The 27,933-nt window shown below is 48.4% G+C and overlaps 1 protein-coding gene across 1 annotated transcript; it reads right to left on the reverse strand.

The window, feature by feature from the left end:
* Window positions 1–1,417: 1,417 nt before the first annotated feature.
* LOC117056907 (tetratricopeptide repeat protein 24-like) lies at window positions 1,418–20,016 on the reverse strand. Its single transcript, XM_033167600.1, has 5 exons — window positions 19,320–20,016; window positions 16,383–16,598; window positions 13,160–13,288; window positions 10,712–10,833; window positions 1,418–1,702 (listed from the first exon to the last, which is right to left on the reverse strand). Exons 1-5 carry the CDS (start codon window positions 19,984–19,986, stop codon window positions 1,418–1,420), a joined length of 1,419 nt encoding a protein of 472 aa, XP_033023491.1. The 5' UTR covers window positions 19,987–20,016.
* Between the last annotated feature and the right edge of the window lie 7,917 nt (window positions 20,017–27,933).

Raw genomic sequence — 27,933 nt, forward strand, 5'->3', positions numbered from 1 at the left:
CACTGAGAATGACAGAGAAATGGGCCCAAGCACTGCCTTCTTTTGCTGGGCCGATTCTCGCAGACCCACGTCCACAGGATGAGAAATCCATGGTCTGCGTAGAGCACAAATTCCCAGGTTTCCATCTCTTCACTGCAGTCGGGCAATGCAAAGAAACCTGAACGTGTCTCTCTCTGTCTGTGCCTCTCTCAATGAGGGCTGCTGTCATGAACTGGCAGGACAACGGGGAGGAGAAAGAGGATCCCAGCAAGGGATTTAGCCATGACTGGGACACAGCCAGAGCAAGCTGGGGATGGAGAAGGAGAGGTTGGTGTAGAAAGTACTCCCTGGGCGAAAGAGGATGGCGAGGGGATGGAGGTCTGTGGACAGGAACCAGACCAGCAGGACCCATCACCAGAGCCAGAGGGGCCCCTGTTTCCCCAAACACAGCAGGCTCTGAGGTGTAAGGAGCAGCAGGAGGTGCGCTCGAGGAGGCTAAGGCAGGCACGGCCCCCCCAACCCAGATCATTAGCTGTGACGAGGTGTGATTCCTCAGTAGGCTCAGGACAGGTGAATGTCACCTGCCTCATCAAGTTCAGATGCTGCAATCAGCATGCAAGGTATAAGAGGGATGCTTTGCACTTTTTTCCTTGGAGCAACTGGGCAGCTCCTCCACCACATTGCCCTCCACCCTCAGCTCGCGAGAGCACATTGTCCCTGCCCACATGCTCTGGCCAGCAAGCAAGACTAACTCAGCAGCCTCCATTATCCTCCCAACAGATAAAAATGGAGAGACATTTTAGCATCATTATACTCATTCCAGCAATGGCAGCTTGTGCTAAATTCCTTTGTTTGGCAATTGTCTCCCCCACCCCAGACTTAGCTTGGCGGTCACATTTAGATGTTACGCAGATTGCAGGAAAGATGAACCTAAACCTCAGTCAGAGATTTGATTCTGAGAGCAGTGGTGGGGACCCCTAGGCCCTGGCAATGAATGTGGCCCTCCAGTCCTTTTTCTCCGGCACTCTGATGTCTCCCCTTATGGCATCTCCTTGAGTCCTTTGGCCTGGCTGGAATGTGTCCTTGGTGTTTGATGACACCTTTGGCCTGCCTTTGCATGACTGGGATGTAGCCTACTGAGCAATGGTAAGAGACTGGCCATTGCTCCGCCCACAGTTGCCTCTGGCCCTGCCTACTATTTGCACATGGCTCCTAGAAGGTCCCCCACGGGGAAATGTGGTCCTTGAACTGAAAAAGATTCCCAAGCCTGTTGATAAGGCTGGCAATGTAATATTTGTTAAGGCTGGTGACTTGGTATAAGGCAGCTCGCTTTGATCCTGAATACCACTCACAAAACATTACTGAGGCAAAAGGCCAAAAAAAGGGGACAATGACTTCCTAGAGTGAGCTGAACAGGAACAGCTGGAGCAAGTGACTTTCATGGATGGAAGGTGGGGGTGAACTCAGCCGGGGCAACCTGGGCCAGCTGCCCATTTGAACCAATGGCCAAGCATGCTGGGGCAAGCAGGAGGAGCCTGAAGGGCCCAGGTGGGCCCAGCACGGCAGCAGCATTTGTGCAAATGTTTGCCCCCCCCCCGCACTCGCCGGCCATTCTTACATCTGTTATTGCCGAATCCGCAAACTCATCCTCGGCGTTAGCTTGATAGTTAGCAACAGCAGCCAATTTCTCCCATATCCGTTTTCGAGGGATTTCAGATGCTTCCTGTTGATGAGGGAAGAAGAGAAGGAAATAAAATCCAAAGAGATTCAGCATATGCCATTACGGGAGACAAACACGAGAGCGACCATGGGAAGGTGGCCGTGGGTCCATGGCAGAGCACCTGTGTTGCATGTAGAAGGTCACACGTTCACTCAGAGAGCTGCTGCCAGTCAGTGTCAACAGTATTGAGATAGATGAGCCAAGTTCATCTTCCTACTGTCCACAGTGGGGAGGGCAGCCATTTCCCCTCCAACTGGAGGATCCTGGTTCCGGAGGCTTCCTCTTTCCTAAGAAACCCAAAACTTTCCCCTCTTCCTTTTCCAAGGCTGCTCTGAGTGGCTTGTCTCCTGCACTCTGCGGTCAGCTCAGCCTCCATTCAGCCTTCCTCCTTTTTCTACCCTGGCCAGGCTGGGTTGGGCAATTATTTCAGTGTGACTCTAAATAGCCACAGATCAAATCTGAAAATGACATTGGAGATGGCTAGGCTAGAGAACATGTAACTGATGGCTCCCTCACGAAAAACATCTATGCAGGGTCTAGCTCTACACTCCTGCAACTGTGTTGTCAGCCCATCCCCATTGCCCCAATCTTATTCAGCGCCAACCCACCTGAACAAGCAACCCAAGCAATATGTTTAGTTGACAGTGGAAGCAACTAGACCCAGGGTAATCAATGTGGAGCATTCCAGATGTTGTTGGCCTGCAACTCCCAACATCCCTGACCATGTTGGCTGGGGTTGATGGAAAATGGAGCCCAGCAGCATATGGAGGGCACCACGCCGGTTACCCTGGCTTTATGTGAGGAGACATCCAACAGCCTCTATTAACTGAGTTTGCTAAATGGAACTTCCATGTTCGGTGGTATGCCAGGAAGTGACCTTTTGCCCTGCTTAGGGGCATAGAAAACTGTCTTACACCAGATCAGAGCCTTGGTCCATCAAGCTCAGAATCATCTACACCAGGAATAGGGAGCCAGTCACAGCTGCTGTAGGTCTTCTCCAGAGAGCCAGTGTGGTGTAGTGGTTAAGAGAGGTAGACTCGTAATCTGGGGAACCGGGTTCGTGTCTCCACTCCTCCACATGCAGCTGCTGGGTGACCTTGGGCTAGTCACACTTCTTTGAAGTCTCTCAGCCCCACTCACCTCACAGAGTGTTTGTTGTGGGGGAGGAAGGGAAAGGAGAATGTTAGCCGCTTTGAGACTCCTTCGGGTAGTGAAAAGCGGGATATCAAATCCAAACTCTTCTTCTTCTCCCACTAGCCCCAGTCAGCATGGTCAGGGGGATGATGGGAGTTGGATTCCAGCAGCATCTGGAAGGCCACTGGCTCCCTCTCCCTGGTGAACACTGATTGGCAGTGCTTCAGGAGGGGTTTCAGATAGGAATTCTCCCAAGGTCTATCTGGAGATGCCAATAATGGGCCCTTCTGCAAGTAATGCTGAAAGGAAGGGATGTAGCCTAGTGGGAAAGTCTCTGCTTTGCATGCAGAAAGTCCCAGCTTCAATCCCCAGGTAGGGCATGGAGAGCTCTTTGTCTGAAATCCTGGATAGCTGCTGCCAGTCAGTGTGGTAACTACTGAGCCAGATGGACCCAAAGGTCTGACTCGGTATAAGGCACACTTCCTATGTCCCTATGTCCTGCCCCTGATATAGGCCCCATTCCTATCTTCTGCTTCTAAAGCTCATAGAAGCATCTCTTTACCTACTCTGGGAATTTGGGTGCTGGATTATCCTGGACTTCAGTATGTTTCTGTAAGGAAGTTCTGGTGTCCATATTGTGGGAATGTTTAGGAATGTGGATGAGTATATATTATTTATATATCTCAATCCCAGCTTGTGTGAGCAAGCTCCAAACTTAGCAGAGTTTACATTCCCTTTTAAAACACAGCAAAAAACGTTTGCATAGGCTTGCTTAAGCCAGCTATATTCCTGGTATATTCCCCTTGTTCCCTCTTAAAAGTAAAAAGACATAATACTGATTATTAGATATAAAAGTGTTTACTCACGTACATCCAAGAGTCACAGTACAGGCTACAAGGAGGCAGACAAACTTAGATAAATGTATTTACATGCAGTGAAGCTGCTTCCATAAGGGAACAGCCTTCACCCCTGCTTCTCTCAGCTGCAGGCTGAGAGATAGCATGCTGCTTCTTCAAAGGATGAGGCAAAATGGGCAGTGATCTTTGGGATCTTCCTCCCAGGTAAGACCACACCTACTTCTGGTTCCTGTAACTCAGTCCAGGTAAGCAGGAAGTTAAGCCTGGAGGACTGAGTTACCTTCATGTCCTCTCTAGGAGTGTTGTGTTTGGCTGCTCTGTGTTTACATCCCACAAACCCCTTCTCAGACGAACACAACATACAAAAATATACAACTTTAATCAACCACCCAGAGTCCCAGCTTGACACGTAGATTCTGGAAACTCTCTCTTGGGAGGGGCTTCGTCAGGATGTCCGCAGCCATCTCATTGGTGCAGCAGTACAACAGTTCCACAAGTCCATCCTGGACTGCCTGACGTATATAATGGTACCTCACACCTATATGTTTTGTCCTGGCAAGGAACTTTTCACTCTGTGTCAGTTTTATGCAACTCTGATTGTCCTCCAGCAAACTGACAGGTTCCTTTCTCACCAAACCGAAGTCTTTGATGAGTTCATCCAGCCAGGCAATCTCTCGGCACGATTCCGATGCAGAAATATATTCAGCTTCTGTGGAAGATAATGCTACACAGTTCTGTTTATAACTGCCCCACACAACAGGTCCATCCCCAAACATAAAAACATGACCACTTGTTGATTTATAATCAGCATTATCCCCAGCCCAATCTGCATCAGTGTACCCCACCAACTTAGGGTCACTGACAGCTGGCAACCTTAATTTACAGTTCACTGTACCCTTCAGATAACGCACCACCCTCTTCACACCAGCCCAATCATGCTCAGTGGGAGAACTCACTTTCCTGCTAAGAATCCCCACTGCATTGGCTATGTCAGGTCTACATGTGGTAACTAAATACAAAAGTTTACCAATTACCGACCTATATTCACTGTTATCTGGCAACAGCTTCGAATCCTGCTGATTCTTCAGGAAGTCTGTGGCCATGGGCGTTGCAACTGTGTTTGCATCTTGCAACTGCATGCATTCAATCAGTTCATTTATTTTCTGTCGCTGGCTGAGAAGAAATGATCCGTCTTCTTCTCTTTCCACTTGGATTCCTAGGTAGTACTTGACGTCTCCTAGTTCTTTGACTCCCACCTCTTTGCTGAGGTGTTTCACAATTTGCACATAGTCTCTGTTATTAGATGTTGCGATAATCAAGTCATCAACGAAAGCCAATATATAAGAAAATTGTCCATTATTTGACTTACTGTACAAGCACTTGTCAGCGTTTCCTTGCTTGTATCCAAGTTGCACCAGCATACTGTGCAATTTCTGATTCCAAGCTCTAGCAGCCTGCCTTAATCCATAAAGTCCTTTTTCTAATTTGCAGACTAGATGAGCCTCATTCGGTTTTATAAAACCCTTAGGCTGTTTCATATAAATCTGTTCTGTAATCTCCCCATGCAAAAACGCAGTCGAAACATCGATGTGACGTACGTCCATTTGCTTAGAGGCTGCTATGCTCAAAAGCATTCTCACGCTACTGTATCTTACAGTTGGTGCAAACGTTTCATCATAATCTTCACCATATTTCTGTGAAAAGCCTTGTGCTACTAGTCTTGCTTTGTAGCGTTGCACTTCCCCTTCTGACCCCTTCTTAACCTTGAAAACCCACTTGCAGCCAATGGCTTTCTTACCCGGAGGTAGTTCTGTGAGGGTCCAAGTCTTGTTTTGATGCAGTGCATCCATCTCCTCCTGCGCGGCCTTCTTCCAGAGACTGGCTTCTGCAGTTGGCATCCGCTGAATCTCTTCCCATGTGGAAGGTTCCTGTGGTGACGCCGACCCTGCAAGGTAGGACAACCTTACCGGTGGAACACCTCTGTTGGTTCTGGATGAGCGTCTGACCTCTGGTTCTGGTTCCTGAACCGCATCAGCTTCTTCATCATCCTCCAACGCTGGCATGTCCCCTTCTGGATCCTCTTTGTCTCTGGAGCCGCCAGGATTCTGGTCCTCTGCGTCTTCTGGTGCATCACCTGTAGGGGGCGCTATGACACTAGAAGGCAGATTAGTACTTTGTGGGGTTACAGAAGGAAAGTGTATAAGTTCTTGAGTCCATTCTGACTCCTTGGAACAGTCAATGACAGTCTTCCTTGTGTCAACCTTTGCATGCTCATCAAAATAGATTGCATGTTGTGCGCTGACCTTACCAGTTCGTAAGTCCATCACTCTGTATCCTTTTCCTCCAGAGGCGTACCCAACCAGGATACCTGCCTGTGCTCTGGAGTCTAGCTTGTGTCTGTGTTCCTTGGGCACGTGATAGTAACACAGACTACCAAACACACGTATGTGTGACAAATTAGGTGTTCTTCCATGCCAAAGTTCAAATGGTGTGCGCTCTGCCCCCTTGGTGGGCAATCTATTCTGGAGATAAACGGCTGTATGGGCTGCATTTCCCCATAGCCTTTGGGGCAAGGATGCTTCCTTTAGCATGCATCTTGTCATTTCCATAATGGATCTGAATTTCCTTTCGGCTATCGAATTCTGTTGTGGGGTATATGCGACTGTGGTTACATGTATGATACCTTCCTTGGACATGAGATCTTGCATTTCACGTGAGCAGTACTCACCTCCATTGTCACTCATCAACACACCTGGAGCTCTCTGGAACTTGTTCTTGACCATGGCAATGTAGTCTCTGAACATTTCTACTGTCTCACATTTCTCTCTGATGAAATATGCAACACAATATCTCGAAAAATCATCAAGAAATATCAATATATATTTGTTGTTTCCAAGTGATGGAACATTGATTGGTCCACATAGATCTGAATGCACAATGTCCAAAACTTTAGTACTTCTTTGTTCTGCACAACGTGGAAAAGAAGGTTTTACAGCCTTTTCAGTTATACAACTTATGCATTTTGTTGGAGCCTGGTTGTTGCTCCCTTTTACCTGCAAACCTCTCACAAGATCCTTCTTTTGTAGATCCAGAATGACGTTTCTGTCTCTGTGTCCCAATCTTCGGTGCCACAGCGTTAAATCTGCTTCATCCTTCTGGCTGGAATGGGCGACTTTTGCAGACTGCTTTTCTGAAACATTAAGCTCATAAACCCCATTTGTTAGTCTGGCTTCAGCATACACTTCACCATCTTTGGTCACACTACATTGTCCATTCTCAAATGTGATCTTGAAGCCTTTCTTGTCCAAAGCGGACACACTGAGTAAATTGCAGTTCAATTCTGGCACATACTGAACATCAGACACTCTGGTTCTAAAAGACTCATTATCTACATTGAATTCCAAATGCACAGAACCTGCACCTTCTGACTTCAAAATGCGGCCATCAGCTATTTCGATCTCAGATTCTTGATCATTTAATTCATTAAAATATCCTTTTACAAAACAGTAATGGGAGCTCGCTCCAGAATCTAAAATCCACGTATTATGCACATTTTCATAATTCTGGGCAGCTAAACTCCTCTCTTGTAACAGCATGGAGCACTTAAATCTTTCCTTCCTTTCTGCCTTTTGCTGAAAGGTCTGGGAATTCTTTGCTTTAGAAGCATAATTACAGTCACTTCTCCTAGAGTTGCGTTCTTGAGAATCCAAGCTTTCTCTGCATTCCTCTCTTAAGTGGCTGATTAATTCATTAAAAGTCAGATCTTTTGTGTGATCCATTAGGCTTCTAAATGAAGAAAATGCTGGTCCTAGCGATGCTAGCAAGAAAGTCACCTTAGTCACTTCATTAAGAGCTTCAGGAGTGAGAGCAATTCTTTGCACAATCTCTGAAAAACTCTTAACATGCTCTGTGAACTGCTCTCTGGAGTTCATCTTTAACTTGAGCAATTTATCTAGCAAATGCCTGTAGGAGTTCTGTGTAGATGCTCCATAAATCCGCTCAATGTCCTTTAAAATCTGGGATGCATCATCCTCAATGTTTATTAAGGATAGATGCTCATCGCGAAGTGCACTTAAAATTATGTGCTTGGCTTCGCTATTCTTCCTTTCCCAGGCTTCAATTTTGGCTAAATCTTCTTCTTTATCTCCTGTAGGCTTTTCATCTTTTATAGCCTGCAGAACGTTCCTTGCACTCAGATATACCATTAAGCGTTGCTTCCAGTGCACAAAATTATGGTCGTTCAGCAGCATATTGGCCTTGCTTCACTAACAAAAGCTACACTAGCCATCTTAAAATTCAAAAAGTTGAAAAATTTTCAAAAATCAAAAATTTGTCAAAAATTCCAAAAACAAAAACTCAAAAATGCTCAAAAATACAAAAAAACCCTCAAATAAATCTTCACTGCCTCTGAGTACTGTAAACTCTGAGGGAGGGGAGGGGGGTTAATCCCTTTTCAGCACAGTAACAAAAGAACAAAGACAAAGACATGTGCTCACCAGGAAATGCTTTCAAAAAAATCTAACTCAACTCAAAAACACAATCCAACGCAATCCTTCAAAAATACACAAAAATATGCAATACTGGGGCCAATAACCCTTTGTGGGAATGTTTAGGAATGTGGATGAGTATATATTATTTATATATCTCAATCCCAGCTTGTGTGAGCAAGCTCCAAACTTAGCAGAGTTTACTTTCCCTTTTAAAACACAGCAAAAAACGTTTGCATAGGCTTGCTTAAGCCAGCTATATTCCTGGTATATTCCCCTTGTTCCCTCTTAAAAGTAAAAAGACATAATACTGATTATTAGATATAAAAGTGTTTACTCACGTACATCCAAGAGTCACAGTACAGGCTACAAGGAGGCAGACAAACTTAGATAAATGTATTTACATGCAGTGAAGCTGCTTCCATAAGGGAACAGCCTTCACCCCTGCTTCTCTCAGCTGCAGGCTGAGAGATAGCATGCTGCTTCTTCAAAGGATGAGGCAAAATGGGCAGTGATCTTTGGGATCTTCCTCCCAGGTAAGACCACACCTACTTCTGGTTCCTGTAACTCAGTCCAGGTAAGCAGGAAGTTAAGCCTGGAGGACTGAGTTACCTTCATGTCCTCTCTAGGAGTGTTGTGTTTGGCTGCTCTGTGTTTACATCCCACACATATGTCTAAGGCCAGCCATCTTTCCCTCCCCCAGTGGACTGGGGTAGCATATTTCCTGGGCCATGCAAGAATTGCTACCTCCTTGCTCACCTGCCTAGTGATGCCGTCTGCCTCTGGAGGAGTTGGCAGTGATAGGCACTATTAGATGTGGGGCAGGGCCTATCCGTCCAATGGACAGCAGGATCCAGCCCTTGATAAATGGCCCAATTGTACCAGCTGCTTTGGTCTGTGCTCATTAAGCTACAGTTTTGTTCTTTTGGCTTTTCTTTTATTTAATGATCCTCTTGTCATTAGAAAGTTGGTTGTTCTCTTGGGTATTTAAACTGTTTTAACTACTTGTGTATATATCTCTGCTTTGTCAGCTATAATGGCAATTGTGGGGGGGGGGGGTTTGATACTGATCCCTCTTAAATCTTTTTTTTATAAAAATGCTGTAAATCTAGCTATAAAAATAAATTCAATAAGAGTTTGGTGTTGATTCTTTCTCTCCAGGAGAAAGGCAATTCTGGCTCCCTCTGCAGGGCCGTCTTAGGGAGATTGGCCACCGTGGCGTGGCGAACCCTCCGGCGCCCCCGGCCTGCCGCCTCTCCGCCTCCTCCCTCCCGCACTTGCCACCCCTCGGGAGGGGGGGTGGGCGAGCGGGGGATGAGGGGCGTGGTGCTGGAGCGGTGCAGGGCTCTGTGCGCCCTTCCAGTGCTCCCGGGATGGGAGGCGAGGGCGGCCGGCTTGCAGCCAAAGCCTGGGACCGGCATGGGCGGCAGCGGCTGTGCCGCCGGCACGCGAGCGCCCGGCCGACAGCCCGCCCGTGGGGGCGGGGACGGGTTGGGGAGGGGGGCGCCTGGTATGCCGGCGGGCTCGCGGGGGTGCCCCTGGGGGGCCGGCGCCCTGGCACGGCGCACCACTAGCCCCTATGGATGAGACGGCCCTGTCCCTCTGTTCCTTATTTGTAATTCCTCAAAGAGTGCAATCTCTAGATGGGATTGGATGGTGTGATCTGGGGTGCTGCTTTCAGGGTACAGGGTTAAATTCAGGCTGTCTCTGCACCTCTTAAGTGATTAAAGAGCCAGGGCCTAAGAATAAGGAACTTATAAGGACAACTGAGTTTCTGCCCTCCCTACAGGCCAGGCCTCCTATCTGCTGTTCTTTCAACTTCAGAGCGGCACCTGGCCTTGGAGCCGGGCTAATCTTGCTGCGGTTTATTTTTGGGTCCTCTTGTGCTGGTACACCGGAAGGTAGGGCAGGGAATGATTAACATCAAAATGAGGAGGGAAAGTCTGTCTCGTGCTCCCAGCTGCAGACTTTCCAAAGTCAGCAGCATCAGTGCCAACTGGCAGCAGCAGCAGGGTAGAAAGGAAATGTCACTTTCATCTGTTTGCACTTCCGGGCTCTGTGATCTCCAGGTTACAACAACTGCAAGGAGGGACAAGCACTGCCGCCACCTTCGTATCCTGCATGTGGCCACCCCATAATGGGCATCTGATTGGCCACTGTGAGAACATGATGCTGAACTAGATGGGTCCCCTTTGGGCAGATCCAGCTGCAGCCGGGCTCTTTTGATGTTCTTATGTCCCCAGGGGGAGGGGGATATGCCCCCCCCCATGATAAGCTCAAGGGGTCTGAATTTCAGTAGGCCACGAAGGCAGAAACTCTGAAGCATGGGCAGTGCCACACTATCTTTCATGGTTGCTATTTTCAGAAACCCCTCTATGAGGGGAGGGAGAATCAGGGCAGTTTCCTGATGTTGTATCAAAGGCCTTTCTCCTCCATCTCCTCCTCCTCCTCCTCCTCCTCCTCCTCCTCCTCCTCCTCCTCCTCCTCCTCTGTATGCAGTACAAAGCAAACAAGGCAGACAAACACAGATGTACCTTTGACTTTTCAAACAGAGCCAGGGCTTGTTTGTAGTAACGGATGGCTGGACCAAAGTGGCCCTGGCAGAGGTGAGTCATGCCCAGCTGTTCACAGGCCTGCGCCTCACCATAGGAGTCACCTGGAGGAAGAAACAGAGCCAAAAGTTGAAGGACAGGGGCCCTGGAAGTCCAAGATGGAGTGAGGAGGAGCACAGGGTCAATGGCTAATAGTTTCTTGCCTGGTATTGGGGACAGTTTGATCTGCAACTAGCTCAGGTCTTTGGCTGGCATATGAGCTGAGCTACTTTTCAAAGTGAAACAGTGCCAATCTGCCCAGTTACAAGCACGGATATACAAAACTACACCTTTTAGTTTCACCTACATTTCCTCCTTGTCAGGCAGTAGGCATTGTAGGTTTCTGGATAAAAAAAAGGTAAAGGACCCCTGACAGTTAAGTTCAGCCACGAACGACTCTGGAGTTGCGGCGCTCATCTCACTTTACTGGACAAGGGAGTCGAGACGTTTGTCCGCAAGGATACATCAGTGCAAAAACAAGGTTTGCAGGGGTGAGTTGCTGGAAGTTCTTAATAGCCCATTGCTCCACATTTAAGAGGACTTTCAAATACCATTTGATTACCTTGTATAAAACTGGTTTTATTGTTCCATTTGCATTTTGCAAGCAGAAGTAAGGCAGCTGGCCCTGGAGGCCTCCAAGGGGACAGTGAGAGTTCCTTCCCTTCTGGCTGCACAAATTCAGAGTCATTTTGCACTCCAAAACATTCCTTCACTCAACTCTACACTAACAGTTGCATCCTGTATACTTATAGAGAACTCATTGCCTGTGTGTGGATTCTTGTGTAGCCAAAGCAGCAGTACCCAAGCCCGAGAGGGAGGAGGAGATACTAGCAGGCATGGAGGGAATGACAAGGTGTGCAGAAGTACAAAAAGGCTTTTGGGGTGCAGGGGACTAACAGCTCAATGAACAATACCTACAGAACTGGTCAGTTGGGGGCCCAGGAGGATGGAAAACCAGGGAGAAGGCAAAATGGAATAGAGTGTTTTGAAAACAGGCAAGGTGCGTGGCACACATGAAACATTGCAACTTGTTGCTGCTGGTCCCACCTGCCTGTTCTGTCTCCCGAATTGCTTAGTATGAGCTCTACTGGAAGTTAACGTGACTCTGTCCCAAAACCCCACTTGTAGTTCATGATCTTAGCCGGGAGCCTGCAGTGTCAGGGCTGGAGTCAGCAATGAAGGAAGCTGATCTCCGTTGTCAGCGAAGTTAACTCTCCATTCAAGGAAACGAACATACAACTCAGCCTAGTGGTCCCAGCAACACTCTCCAGTAGGTTTTAGAATCATAGAGTTGGAAGAGACCACAAGGGCCATCCAGTCCAACCCCCTGCCAAGCAGGAAACACCATCAAAGCATTCCTGACAGATGGCTGTCAAGCCTCCGCTTAAAGACCTCCAAAGAAGGAGACTCCACCACACTCCTTGGTAGCAAATTCCACTGTCGAACAGCTCTCACTGTCAGGAAGTTCTTCCTAATGTTTAGGTGAAATCTTCTTTCTTGTAGTTTGAATCCATTGCCCTGTGTCCGCTTCTCTGGAGCAGCAGAAAACCACCTTTCTCCCTCCTCCATATGACATCCTTTTATATATTTGAACATGGCTATCATATCACCCCTTAACCTTCTCTTCTCCAGGCTAAACATACCCAGCTCCCTAAGCCGTTCCTCATAAGGCATTGTTTCCAGGCCTTTGACCATTTTGGTTGCCCTCTTCTGGTCTTGCCCTTATGGAGCAGTTGCCAGGACTGAAGGTCCCTGCCATCCATCCTCTCTAAGCCTCCTCCTCTCCTGGGTGTTTCCCAAGCAACCTGAAACTGCTTCTGCGCACCTCTGCTCTCCTCTTCTCATTACTCTGCACGTTCTTGGGAGACCAGGGGGGGGGAGGAGAGCTTGTCGCAGCAGGAGAGGGAGACTCCTGGGGTTCTTCAGCAGTCCCTTGACCCCTCTCCTCCGCTTCAGCCTCAGAGTCTGAGCTGCTCCCTGAAACCTGTTGCCCCTTCAGCACCGGGCACCTCCTCCTAATCTTCTTTCTCTGGGTCTCCCAGCTCCTAGTCTGGCCCTCTAACCACCACACCACCACTGGCTCTCTGCTTTGCATACAGAAGGACCTCAGCCTACTCCCCAGCATCCCAAGCTAGCTAATACAGTAGGATCAGTAGGTGTTCCTGGAGAGCCCCTGCCAATCAGAGTGGACCTGCCTTCCCCAACTGGGTGCTCTGCACATGTTTTGGACCGCAACTCCCATCATCCCTGATTCAGGCTGGGGCCAAGGGGAGTTATCATCCAGTCATTGGAAGAGCACCTGGTTGGAGATGGCTGGAGAGGGTCATACTGGACCAGAGGCGCCAAAGGACTGACCTGATATATAAGGTGGGCTTCACCACAGTCTCTTACCTGCATCCACAAAAGCTTTCAGCGCCTGCTGGGAGTAAAATCTGGCCATGTCGTAGTTTTTCAGCTGGCCGTGAGCAGTGGCCAAATTGTAGTGGCATTGGGCCTGAGCAGCCCTCTCTCCCAGTGCCCCTAGCAGAAAGAAAAAGAAAAGGATCCAGCACGGATGGTGTCAGCAGCTCGGCAAATGGATCCAGCCATTTCCCAGAACTCTAGAAACTTTCCCCCAAAAGAATATTGTTCTGAAAACATCCGTAGCAGGGGACATTTTAGCGTAGGCGTGAGAGCAAATCTGCCACAGGGCAGTGAGGGCTCCTGCAGGCTTGGAATTCTGCACCAGAGTGACCAAAATTATGCACCAATGAAAGCTACGGTCTGCAATCTGCATGTATATATATATAATCTGCATATACAAATCACCATACTTTCTCTTATTTGACTGTTTTGCTGAGAATTGAGGCAAAGAGAGCTTACATGCTTCACTGGAAGCCTTATACAGCCACCTGCTTTGGCTTCTGACATTTCAGATAGGGTAAAGTAGCGGAAAGGGAACCAATTTGCGGGTGGGTTTTCATGAATGAGGCTCGTGGCTTATCCCTACTTACCTGTGTCCAGACACAGGCCTGCACTTTAAAGCTCCAGGTCTGAGTGCTCTTTTTTGCCCCAGAGCTTTCCCCACGAAAACCCACTCTTTAAAGCAGAAGTGCAACAAGCAGCAAGTTTGGAAAACCCAAACTGTGATTTGCTCCGATTCAGCAGTGGAGATCAGGTTTTCCTGGGGAAAGCAGGAGGACAATAAATAAATAAATCTCTTGGACACAGACTGGGAAAGCATGGACTTGTGTCTGGGAAGACATAGGGAAAAAGGTAAGTGTGGATGAGTCCTTGGCTTTAAAGAGTGTGTCTTCACTGGAAAAAAAAAACCCAGAGGGGGGAAAAAGACCCCTCAGACACAGAGTTTTCAAGCGTGGAGGAAAGATAAGTGTCAGACTTGACCTCTGCCTCTACTCAGTTGGTGTGGTCATGGGCCAGTTATGCGTTTCCTCGCTTTGCCTTTCCTTAAAATGGGCATTGTATTGCAGCAAGAAATAGGACAAAATAGTGTTTGGGTTTTTGGTGTTTAGATCCTTACAGTCTGTTTGCTCCACAAGTATAGTCATTTGCAGTGTTCAAAACTCCCATTGTTCAAGGTGCATTTTGCAACAGGGAATTTCATTAGCACAAACAGTTTTTTAAGGTTGCCATATTTCAAAAAGTAAAATTCCTTACACCCGCAAAGTTGTTGAGCTTTTCTAAAAGAAAGCCACCACTCTGAAGACTGGAGAAGACACCTCTTATGAATATTAGCGGGGTTGGGCAGGGGATAGACTAGACCAGTGTTTTTCAACCACTGTTCCGCGGCACACTAGTGTGCCGCGAGATGTTGCCTGGTGTGCTGTGGGAAAAATTGAAAAATTACTTTATATATAGTCAATATAGGCACAGAGTTAAATTTTTTAACATTTTCTAATGGTGGTGTGCCTCGTGATTTTTTTCATGAAACAAGTGTGCCTTTGCCCAAAAAAGGTTGAAAAACACTGGACTAGACCAGGGGTCAGCAAACTTTTTCAGCAGGGGGCCGGTCCACTGTCCCTCAGACCTTGTGGGGGGCTGGACTATATTTTGAAAAAATAAATGAACGAATTCCTATGCTCCACAAATAACCCAGAGATGCATTTTAAATAAAAGCACACATTCTACTCATGTAAAAACACGCTGATTCCCGGACCGTCCGCGGAAAAGATTTAGAAGACAATTGGGATAGATCCGGCCCCTAGACCTTAGTTTGCCTACCCACGGACTACACCATGAACATAAAATTTTAGTTGCAGTTCATTCATTTTCAGCTTTGTATTCTTGTGTGCCAAGTGTGTGCCAAAAAAGTGTGCCAAGACATTCATTGTTGTGCCCATAACCTAGGTTTAAGGTGCCATTTAGCTCCTAGCTTTCATATCTCAGTTTCTAATACCGGTCATTTGTCCCTGTCTGGTCCAGAATCCTATTTTCCAGGTAGGCCAGCTACAGGTAAAATGCCTGTGGGAAACCCACAAGTAGGGCATGAGAGCAAGAACATTTCCCTGTTGCTTGCCCCAAAAATTCTGAGGTAGACTGCCTCTGAACCTGAAGGTTCCATTTACCTGTTGCGGCTTACACAGAGGGCTTGCACAGAGAGGGTGGAGAAGGGAGGAGGAACTTTGGGTGGCTGGAAGTGGTTTAGTAGGGTGCAGCACCCCTGCAGTTTGGAGGGCAGCACTTGGTGGAGGAGGAGGAGAATGCCAGGGAGCCAGTGGTGGGACTGAGTGCTGTCTTCCTGAGGCCTAGAAGAGTGTGGCTGCCAGCCAGCGGAGGTGATCCGAGGGCTAGGTGGGCTGTGGGATTAATCTGGCCTAAGGAGGCAGCCTGGCAGAAATAAGGACATTTGTTTCGTCACTCAGCCAGTGCTTGCTTTGTGGTGTCTCCCAAGTTCCACCCTTCCTGCCTCTCTCCTGCAAGAGGCAGCCGTGAGAAACTGGCTCCCACCATATTAGCTTAGAATCTGAAGCCCTCCTTGCAAATAGGAGAGAACGGAAAGCAAAGAACCCCCCCCCCCCCCAGCTTTACCTAGGAGCCCTGTGTAGCCTCCCATGGCTCTTTCCAGCAGAAAGAGGCACAATGGGTGGTGTGGTGGTGGGACCAGGTACTTCCATCTTCTAGTCTTTCAAATCTTTGCTAAGCTGCTTAGCCAATGCATACCCCAGCCTAGAAACTCGAGGACATGTTTTCAAACAGGGATTGTAACATTCTAGGTAAGAAGGGGTGCAAATGAATTGAACAAGCACAGCGCCACACAGATGAGACCAGTGACCCACAAGCTTTGTTAGCTGACAGACAGAGGCCCAACTGGCAAACAAAGCTGAGGAGAAATTAACAGACTACGACATGCAACGATAGGTATGTGAACAATGGTTTAATAATGATTGGCTATAAAGATTATAATTAATTATTTGATGTGATCAAAACAACCAAATATTATAAAAGTTTATACTGAGAAGTAGGTGTTTTGTTTATCTTGAACGGTAATAGGAATAGGGACAATAATTTAAGTTTTTTGTTTATGTCACATCATTCTCTATGTATTGGTATAGCAATGTGTTTTAAAGCCTTGAATAAATGGGCTTTAAAAACAACCTAACCCAATGCAACTCACCATACATGTCAGCTGCTTCGCTGTGGTACCGCAGGGCCCTTTCGAAGCACTCCAGGGCATTGCAGGCAGCCCCCAGGTTCTGCAACAGGACAGCTTTCTTCCGCACCGAAAAACCTTTCCCGCTGCAAAGCCGTAGAGCTGCGTCAAAGTGTTGCTCTGCCTGACGGAAGCACCTCATTTCCGCATAGTGCAGCCCCAGGTGATTGTAGAGTTTGCCTGAGAGACAAAGTGGGGCGAGAAAACCCAACATTAGCTGGAGGGAGTTTGGGATCTTTCCAACTAATCAAGCAGGACCTTGTTACAGGTAGGTAGCTGTGTTGGTCTGCCATAGTCAAAACAAAATAAAAAATAATAAAAAAATCATTCCAGTAGCACCTTAGAGACCAACTAAGTTTGTTCTTGGTATGAGCTTTCGTGTGCATGTATCTGAAGAAGTGTGCATGCACACGAAAGCTCATACCAAGAACAAACTTAGTTGGTCTCTAAGGTGCTACTGGAAGGAATTTTTTGTTTGTTTTGTTTGTTTTAAGCAGCACCTTGTAGGCATTGCACAGTTGAAGGGAGCAAGACTCAGAGGAAATGCGTCCCCCAAAGACTGGGCCTTTCCACTGGGATGAAGCATCCCCCTCGACCCTAGACTTAAAGGGCCCCTGGGTGTAGAAAAGGCTCAGAGGATGCCCCTCCCACTCAAAAAGTGGCAAAACCCCCATCCCTACTTAGATCAGGCCATCTTCAGGTACGTAAAAGAACCTTCAGCTTCCTCTTCTTGCAGACGTACTTTTGGCATTTTGGCGTCAATGTGAGTTCCAGCTATGACTGGAACATAGGAGTCAACTCCTAGGGGCCAAGGCCCCTTCGCACCCCAATAAAATATTTGAGAGGGAATGCCCCCCAGAAGTTAATGGACATTGCCATTCAAAAGGTGTGCATGAGCTGCATCTTGGGCCACCCTAATATTTTATTCAAGTTGGCACCCCTATCAGAGAATGAGAGGCAATTACAGTAGCATCCTGCTAGGCCAGGCTTTCCCAACCATGTTTTGGACCACAACTTCCATCTGCCCCCAGTCAGAACAGCCAGGTTCCCATCAGCCCTAGCTGTGCAGGCCGGGGTTGATGGGAGTTGTGGTCCAAAACAACTAGAGGGCACCAGGTTGGGGAAGTCAAGCCAAGATTTTCCTTGCAGTGCATAGGAAGAGACAGGAAGCGCCACTCCATCCTCTCTGCTGAAAGACCAGCTCCATCAGGACCTTCCTCTCCCTGTTCCTGTTCTTAGTTGGTCTCTAAGGTGCTACTGGAAGGATTTTTTTTTATTTTTTATTTTTTTTTTACTATGGCAGACCAACACGGCTACCTACCTGTAACTGTTCCCACTCAAGTTGGTCATTAGAGGAACTACCTTTCCTTCCCTCAACACAGCCGGGTATGTAATATAACTTCAACTCAGGATAACACTTCATGCATCTGCAGAGGTGGGCTGTAATTCACAAAAGCTCATGCCATAATAAATTTGTTAGTTTTTAAGGCGCCACAAGGCTCTTTGTTGTTTTTGCTGCTTGAGACTAACCCAGGCTTCCTCAAACTCGGCCCTCCAGATGTTTTTGGCCTACAACTCCCATGATCCCTAGCCATAGCTGTCAAGTCTCCCTTTTTTGCGGGAAACTCCCTTATTCCAAGCCGTTTCCCGCTGCTATCCCTTATTGTTGATATCCCTTAAATTTCCCTTATTTCCGGGAAGGAGAGTTGGAGTCCGGGGACTCCTTGGGTCCCTGCCTTTCTTAGCCCTGCCTGCCTGCCTGCCTACCTCACAGGACTGTTGTGGGGATTAAATGAGGACTAGGACCAGGGAGCTCCTTGGAGAAAAAGGTGGAATATAAATCTCTAATAACAAGCAGACAGATATATATATATATAAAATAGACAAATGTTTCTCGGCAACAGGTGCTCAGATTAAGCATTGCTGCCCCTAACTGGAGGCAGGGCAGAGCCAACCTGGTCAGAAGCCATCAGCGGTCCTCTCCTCCTGCATGAATTTGCCTAATCCTTTTCTAAAGCCATCCAAGTTGGTGGCCATCGCTGCTCCCTGTAGCAGGGAGTTCCAGAGGTTAACCATGTGCTGCGTGAATAAGCACATGGTTAACCTCTGCCCTGATTTCTCTTTCCTGGGAGCTCTTTCCTGGTGTAAATTAATTTGTAGCCTAGGGAGATTACCGCGGCATGGACTGTGCCTGAGAACCGTAGACTCCCCAGGACAGGTGAGGGTGCTGATCCCTTATTTTCAAATCCGAAACTTGACAGCTATGTCCCTAGCTAGCAGGACCAGTAGTCAGGGATGGTGGGAATTGTAGTCTCAAAACATCTGGAGGGCCGAGTTTGAGAAAGCCTGGACTAACCCAAGGGATACCCCTCTGGAAAATATGTAGCTTTTGTAATTGGTGCCTATTTGCCGGCTCCCCCCCCCCTTTTCCCTTTGTGATGTGCCCATTGTAAACACGTTAACAGGGACAATCTTAGTGTTGGTCTGCCGTAGTCAAAACAAAATAAAAAAATTCCTTCCAGTAGTGCTACTGGAAGGATTTTTTATTTTTATTTTGTAGAGACAACCTTGTTTTTAATGATCATATGCAAGTTGCCCTTGGAGCCTTTTTAGCCGAGAAGAGTGGGTGGAAATACTTTGAATGTCTTAGTACATCTCTCTCACACACACACTGTCCCTGGGCATGAGATTTCTTCTTCCACTTCATCTTAATACTTGTCTATCAAAAAGCCTGCGCTTGGGAATCCCCATTCCTGCTGAGATCGAGGGTGGGAACTGGGTCCCAAAGGCAGATTAGCTCATCTGGCTAGAGGGCACTCTGGCAGCCCCCTGAGATCTTTGGGGTGGCAGGATTTTTCCTTAAGCAGACCCAATGGGGACTACGGAGGTACTTTGCTATACCCAGCAGTTCCTGGTTCTTTATCTTGGTGCACAACCGGCTGCAGGCCTGCAAGCTTTCCAAGATGTCGTCTGGGGAGTACACTGGGCTTCGCAGGAAGTAATTTGCTGCCTCCCTCATGGCCATGGCTGCCTCTTCTGGGAGTTGCACTCTTTGGTAGGATTGGCCGGCCAGGCGAAAAGACTGTGCGGCTGACTCTATGTCGCCTGTGCTCACCAGGCAATAGGCCAGCTTGATCAGGGCATCGGCTGCGCTTTGCGTTTGGTTTGTGCTGTATTCCTGGATGGCCTTGCCATAGAACTCTGCGGCTTTTGCGTACTCTCTCATGTCGTCGTAAGCAGCGCCCACGTTGAAGGAGAAGTCGCCGTCCTTCTCCTCAGCTCCCAGCTCCTTGGCCTTCAACAGGCACTTGAGGCCTTTCTGGGGCTTGCCGGTGGCAATGTAAGCCGCCCCGAGGTTGAAGAGGCACTTGGCTTGGGAGCGAGGCTCTGGGAGGCTCCCCGAGAGCCTGTATGCCTTTTTGAACGCAGCCAGAGCCTGGCCTTCCTCGTTGCTGCTGAAAAGACATATACCAGCCTTCAACAGCCTTTGCATTTCCGTTTGGACGGAGCCCAGCTGGCTCACAGGCTGCTCTCCGACAGAGCCAGAGATCGGAGGAGCAGAGGCCATCTCTTCCGAAGGGGCAATGGAAAGGGAACTGCAAAAGGAAGCAGAGCATCACAACCATCTTCACTTTGAAGCACAGTTTGTCCCAGAATTGGAAAACATCAAATTTACCAACGGTAGGAGAGTGGAGAAGGAAGCTCTTGGAATATTTAGAAATGGCCAGATTAACAAGCAGAATAAGAAATCAGAGAGATCAGCAGATAGATGTGGATTGCAGTAAATTCTTAGAATATTTAAAAGATAGTAGAAATGTGTAATTCACTTACAGGCGTGACGAAACTTGCAAAACAGCAGAAGGGAAAAAGGAAAATTTAGAAGAAATATTTTGACGGATTTAACCAGATAAAATTAAGGAAAAGCGGATGAATGAGGTATCTTGGAAAACTAATGTAGTGATGGAGGAAAGTCCAAAAACTCGGCGGAGTTTAAGTTATTTTGTAAATCATATAATATGACAAAAGTGTATTTATTTTTTGTTTTTCCTTTTTGTTTTGTTTTTATGATGCAAAAACAATAAAGAAATTAAAAAAAGAAGAAGCACAGTTTGTCTGCATGTTTAGTTTTTTTTAAAAAAAAAAAAAATCTAGACTGCTTTTCAAGGCACGGACCCTGGTTCTAGGTAACCACCTCCCACCTCCCGGTGATGGGTCAGAAAAAGAAATGTAAGGGAGGCCTATGGCTGGCATCAGCACTCAGCCCTTCAAGGGTGCAAGTTGTCCAAGTAAGCCACCCTTCTCAGAAGATGGAGGTGCCACTTTCCTCTCTTCCTCCATGCACAGGCAAGATGACCTCCACAGTCGTCGTCCCCTCCAGCTTTATGATTTGCCCCCCCACTCCCCTTTTTATAGCTCCCAAACCAGGGGCCATCATCACTACACCTTGTGGCAGAGAATTCCAAAGATCAACAGGGTGTTACACAGAGATCTCTCCATCTTGTCTAATGTCTCAGTTTCCCACTGATCTTGCAATGAGAATGCATCATGTAGCTATATTTGTATATTGCCATTTCAGACGATCTGTGTCAAGAGGTTATAAAGTCATAGAGGTGTAGAGTTGGTAGTGGCCCTGAAGATCTTCTAGTCCAGCCCCCTGCAAGGCAGGAATATGCAGCTGTCTCATATGGGGATCGAACCTGCAACCTTGGCATTATCAGTACCAACTGACCTCTAACCAACTGAGCTATCCAGCTGGTGTCCATGCCTTCCATTTTTTCTACACACATTTTATTATCCCATACTTGTTTCGCTTGCCCCCTCCCCACAACGTTGCTTTAAAATGATTTCTAACAGGCAAAAGGAAGCAGGAAAAAGTGTGTGTGTGGGGGGGTGAATATTATGAACTAAAACGTGCCTTCCATGAGAAAATTACTGACAGGTATTGCAAACAAGTCAGCAGAAAGAAAAAAGGAGCTTTTGAAGAGAGAGATGCAGATTTTGGTATAATATTAGCTTCAGCTATCCAGGGAGCTCATTAGTTCTTCATTAAATGTTTGCTATAAACATACGTTTTGATTGATAATTATGTAATGAGCTGGAGAGCCTCATTTCCCATCATCATGCTTTCCAGCTTGCGTGGCTGTTGTGCAAACTAGACTTTGATTAAAAATAGCTAATTGATTGGGGGGGGGGTCAATAAAGGAAGCAGCGCCATTTATGATCTGTGCAGTGGGAATCCTCTCGATTTCCTGGCTCTGGTGGATTAACTTCGGCTGCTTAAATGCCTTTCCGGGGAGCTATTTTGGTCTGTATCTGCATGTGTGTGTGTAAGAGAGGGTGAGATTTTCTGGGAGAGGAGGCAAAATTCTCTGCAAAAGGGGTGGGGGAAAGCAGCGTATATCAAGGAGGACGAGTTGCAATTCCCTTTGATAACTCAAGATGGCTATAGCAATGTTGTTGTGGTCACCATGGCACAGGAATGGTACTCTGAAACTTCAGTGTTGGTGGGAAAGTCCATGGCAGACCACACATGGTCTGGAAGGTGTGGGGTGAACATTAAGCCTTTGTGCTCAGTGGCATGCCTCATGAGTTTAGGGATGCAAAGATAGTAAACTGTGCATAGAATGGTAGAGTTGGAGGGGGGCCCCAAGGGTCATCTAGTCCAACCCCTTGCAATGCTGGTAATCTGACCTAAAGCATCCATAACAGATGACCATCCAAACTGCTTAAAAACCTCCAAGGAAGGAGAGTCCACCACCTCCCGAGGGAGTCCATTCCACGGTTGAACAGCTCTTACTGTCAGAAAGTTCTTCTTGATGTTTAGTCTCAACTTCCTTTCTTGTAACTTGAAGCCATTGGTTCGAGTCCTGCCCTCCAGAGCAGGAGAAGACAAGCTTGCTCCACCTTCCATGGGGCAGCCCTTGAGATATTTGAAGATGGCTATCATATCTCCTCCCAGTCTCCTCTTTTCCAGGCTAAACATATCCAGCTCCAACCATTCCTCATAAGGCTTAGTTTCCAGGCCCTTGGTCATCTTGGTTGCCCTCCTCTGCACATGCTCCAGCATGTCAACATCCTTCTTAAATTGTGGTGCCCAGAATTGGACACAGTATTCCTGGTGTGGTCTGACCAAGGCAGAATAGAGTGGTACTCTTACTTCCCTTGATCTGAACACTCTACTTCTGTTGATCCAGCCTGGAACAGCGTTAGCTTTTTTTGCTGCTGCATCACACTGTTGACTCATGTTAAGCTTGTGGTCCACTAAGACCCCCTACATCCTTTTCACATGTATTACATGTACATGACCAGGACATGGTGTGGAGGCTAAAGCCACAGAGCTCTAAGGTTGAAGAGGGAGAGGAGACGGGGAGGTTTCTAGCCATTGCCAGCTGCATGGCTACCTGCTCTTTTACTGGGCTTCTCTCCTCCTAGGTAGACCCATGGCAGTCAAATGAGCACTACTGTGGGCTTCTGCTGCCTGCAGTCCTGAGGCCTGTCAGGGGGAGGGGGAAATGGGTGAGAGTGGAGATCAAGGCAGGGCTTGGAATTGGATCAGTAGGGTTCCCGAGGAATCCCTAAAAGGGGGCTCTGAATCCAGCCTGGTTCCTCCAGGTCTTCCGTTGGGAGCGAGGTTCTCTGCAGAGCCCTAAGCAAAAGAGGTCTCTCTCTAGGGTCAGAGCTGGATGGGATCCTGTTGCAAACACAAAGCAATGGCTGGGGAAGACTTATGAGGAAGCACCAGGGAAGCAACAGCAAGCAGCACAAGGAGACAGGGCTGGCCCCAACAGCAGGATACTTCCAAACCAAGGATACTTCCAGACATGGACAATTTAGCAGTGGCCTGTGGCAAAACGCAACCCACTAACAGCCTGTAAATTTGGTCGTTTTTGAGAGACAGAGGCTTTCAAAGGGAAAGCGTGCCTTGGAGTCAGTGGTGTTGCAATGGGGGGCGGTGGTGGTGTGACCCAGGTTCCATGTCTGCCGGGATGATAAGAAGTCACCCCGCGGGGGCTTGTGGCAGCATGTCGCATGTGGAGGATCCTCTGTTCGAGGCTGCAGTCTCGAGCTGAGGATCCCGGCGCCGGCGGCAAACTGCTATGTACAGTGCATGTGCGGCGGCGCTACGTACAGCGCATGTGCCGTACGTAGCGATGCTGCACATGCACCCTACGTAGTGGCACCCGCCCCAGGTGTCATGCCGCCTTCCTTCGGCCCTGCTGGGATTGTCAAATAATCTGTCCATTTATATTTAAATTAACTTTGACACATTTATAAGTATTTTTCCTCAACCTCAGCTGACCTGTTGTTGGGTTTTAGGTTGTTGTTGTGGCTGTGTTTGCTGTGCCCCCCTGCCCCAATATCTCTATTTTTTGCTTCCCAAGAACCTAATCTATTGCTGGGTGTCTCTAGTTGAAACGGGTGGTATGTATTAAAACAGGCCAGGAATCTTGAGGTGCTTTAGTCTGGAATGGCTGACAGGGAAGGAGAACGGGGGGGGGGGGGGGAGAGAAAGCACAATCCTATGGGGTGCGCAGAGCTGTTCATCACTTACCTGTGCAAAGTTTTGGCAAGGAAAGTTCTGTATTGTACAGGAAACGGCAACTGCAGGCAAGCCCAGAGGCAGGGAGGAGAGGGGGGCAGTTCAGCCTTTCTGCAAAACTCTGTTAGGGAAATGCTTGTGGAGGCATCAGACAGGCTTAGCAACAATGCCTGGTTGTCATCAACAAACTTACTAAGGCTGTGCACACATCATTCATTGAAGACACTCCCCTTAAAAAGAAGAATTTTTGGAACTCTAGTTTGTTAAGGGTGCTGGCAATTGCAGCTCTGTAAGGAGCAAACTACAGTTCCCAGGATTCTGTGTGTGCGTGTCTGCATGCACGCACACTTTCAACATATGGTGTGTATGCAGCCTAAGACTGCGATCATAGACTTGGGATCCCGGATCCCACTTGGCTGCCTCTGTTCAAAGCCTGCCTTTCATGCAACTGCAAAGCAAGCCAGCAATCTGAGAACAACCGGAATGGCACCACCAGAAAGGGGCTGGGTGGCTTTCCTGGGTTCAACGGTTGGGTTCCTCTGGAGCACTGTGGGCTACTTCCCGCCTACCTGGTGAACGTTGACAAGTTGCAACACTCCCTAGTCCAGGAAGTTACCCTCTTTGCCAAGGTTTGGAGGCACTAGATTGTTCTGTGTTCCAGTTGTGTGGTATCATGGGTGGAGAGCCAGGTTAGGGTCAGAGGGAGCTGAGCTCAAATTCCTTCTCAGCCAAGGAAGTTCATTTGGGCGACCTGGTTGGCTCAGAAAATACTTTCTCAACCTAGCTTATTTTGAAGGGTGGTTGTGAGGATAAAATAGAGTGAATCATGGACACTCGTCTTGCTCGACCTTATGCTCTCCAGATGCTGCTGGGCAATAACTTCCACCACCTGCATGGCCACTGGCCAGGATGCCTGGGGCTGAGAGGGGTTGGGAGTCTAACAACATCTGGAGACACAGTTACAGGTAGGTAGCCGTGTTGGTCTGCCATAGTAAAAACAAAAAATAAAATAAAAAAATTCCTTCCAGTAGCACCTTAGAGACCAACTAAGTTTGTTCTTGGTATGAGCTTTCGTGTGCATGCACACTTCTTCAGATACACTGAAACGGGAGTCACCAGACCCTTAAATATAGTGAGGGAGTGGGGAGGGGTATTACTCAGAAGGGTGGTGGGAATGGGTGATCAGCTGATAGGTGTGGAAAGGTGTGAAGAAGTGTGCATGCACACAAAAGCTCATACCAAGAACAAACTTAGTTGGTCTCTAAGGTGCTACTGGAAGGAATTTTTTATTTTATTTTAACATCTGGAGAGCATCAGTTTGGGAAGGACTGATGTATACAGTTCTGGGCTTTCTGAAGGAAAAGTGGGAAGACAAATGTAACAAGTTATTTAAAAAATGAAACAGATGGCCAACCATAAACCTGAACTCTAAAGATGCGACGAACCTGCATTGGCCACCAATTTGCAACCAGGCTGGTCTCATGGTTCTTGTTTAGATTCTTGCGTTGGTTCACAAAGTTCTGAGCAACTTGGGCCCAAAGTCCACCTGATTCCTTATGCTCTGCCTCAACTGCTGCGATCTTCCAATGGGGTGCTTTTGGTGGTCCAACCTGCCCCTATGGTTTCACCTGGCCTTTACGAGGTGCTGAGCCTGGCCCTGTGGAACACTGTGCCAACAGAGGTTCGGCAGGAGCCCATCCCTGCTTCTGAACAGGGGCGCAGCGCTGCTCATTGGTGCCCGGGGCAGGTGTGTGTGTGCATGCCATGCGTGGGGGTGGAGCACACTTGCCCAGCTCTCTTCACTCTCTGCTCTCACCAAACCCCTGCTGCTGGAGTCAGGCAGGGCACAGGGATCTCTGTGGGGCCGGGGGCGCCCAGTTTGTGCCCCCCGATTCTGCACCTGGAGCCACACCCCCTAACACTACACCACTGCTTCTAAAACTGTATTATCCAGGCAGGCCTTTCGAACCTGCAATGCTCTTCCAACCGGCTCTTTGATGTTTCCGTCGTAAACTGTGTTTTTAGTCTGTATGCTGCCTTGCGATACAGGAAAGTGCAGCTGATAAATATTTCAGCAGGTAAGCAAACACTTATTTAGCCACCCATCCTGCCTTCTGGGAGCTGACCTTGGCCTCCTACATAGGCCAATTTTGCTTTCTGTTCTCATTAGCTGCATTGTTGTAGTAGTGGAGAGGCACCCCTATCACCTGCACAGGTGATGCAATGACCATCCTGGCATGCTGCTAAGAGGGAGTTCTGCCAAACACACACACACACACACACACGTGTGCGCGCACACACACGGCTTCTTTTGCCCCGGACAGAGCCGTCTCATCCATAGAAGCCGGTGGCGCGGTGCGCCAGGGCGCTGGCCGCCCCAGGGGCGCCCCCGCGAGCCCGCCGGCATACCGGGCTCCTCCTCCCCAACCCGCCCCCGCCCCCAACCCGCCCCCGCCCTCCTCCCCAACCCGCCCCCGCGACCTTCCAGCACTCCAGCTGGGGCTCTGGGAGGCGAGGGCGGCCGGCTCGCGCTCCCGCGCGCAGCCGGCCGCCCGCCCGATGCAGCGCGAGCTGCCCAGCAGCGCCGCGCCGTCCAGCTGCGCGCGGAGCGCGAGCTGCGCGGGAGCGCGAGCCGGCCGCCCTCGCCTCCCATCCCGGAAGCGCTGGAAGGGCGCGCAGAGCCCCGTGCCGCTCCAGCGCCACGCCCCTCACCCCCCGCTCGCCCACCCCCCTCCCAAGGGGCGGCAAGCGCGGGAGGGAGGCGGCGGAGAGGCGGCATGGCGGGGGCGCCGGAGGGATAGCCGCGCCAGGGCGGCAGATCCCCTTAAGACGGGTCTGGGCCCCCGGATAAACCTTTTGAGTTACCAGTAGACAAAAAAATCACTTTATTTGTGGTCATCATCAATGTATAAATCAGAGAAGGCTCTCTACTCTCTTTCCACTGCTGGAAACCAAGAAAGAGAGAGAGAGAGAGAGAGAGAGAGAGAGAGAGAGAGAGAGAGAACACTTCTGCCACTAAAGACTAAGGCCCAAGCACTTCCTGCCCATTCTGTGGTGGAGAAAAAAATTGGCTGGTTGCTGGTTGGGTCCTGCAAAGAGTTTTGGAACCTCTTAAGCAGGTATAAATACTTTCCTTTGAAAGGCTAGTAGTCCTTGGGTGACATGCCAGGGAAAAGAGGCAAGAGTGAGTAGGAGAAAATATGGTTGCCAAAATATGGAATTTGCTGCCAAGGAATGTGGTGGAGTCTCCTTCTTTGGAGGTCTTTAAGCAGAGGCTTGACAGCCATCTGTCAGGAATGCTTTGATGGTGTTTCCTGCTTGGCAGGGGGTTGGACTGGATGGCCCTTGTGGTCTCTTCCAACTCTATGATTCTATGGCACATTGCAGAACTTCCCTGACAAATTTAGCATTACTGAAAGACGCAGAGGTTCTGTTGGTGTTGTTTGCTGATGGACTCCTCCCCACATTTAACGTTAATTAACATGGGGCACAGTCTGCTGGGAAGTTGTTATTGTAGGTGTTAGTGGAACTTGTGTAGGAAGGAAGAGTGTCCAGGTGGATTGGGCCCTGTGGGTCAGACCTGCCTGTCTCCTGTCTCTTGCATCACTGCACAGCATGTTTAAAAGTCCTCTGTGCACAGGGTGCCCTGTCCCATGTGTTCCTCCCACTCTTTTGTGCAGAGATGGCTAAAGTGCAGCCATCTTTCCCTGATGTTGTCGGACTACAGCTCCCATCACTCTTGAACATTAGCCATGCTTTGGGCTGAGGCTGATGGGAGTTGGGAGTCTAGCAACATCTGGAGGGCCATGGGGGGGTCACCCCTGCATTGGAGTTGCTGCTTTGGCCTTTGAGCCAAACAACCATATGCCCACTTCGTTCCTAAACTGTTGAATTGCTTGATTAAACTGTTACAGGTGGAAGAGGTGGGTGGAATGAGAGCAGTACATTTGTGAAATGTTATTTTCCCTCCAGACA

This window comes from Lacerta agilis, chromosome 13, assembly GCF_009819535.1.
Source record: "Lacerta agilis isolate rLacAgi1 chromosome 13, rLacAgi1.pri, whole genome shotgun sequence".
Taxonomy (NCBI): domain Eukaryota; kingdom Metazoa; phylum Chordata; class Lepidosauria; order Squamata; family Lacertidae; genus Lacerta; species Lacerta agilis.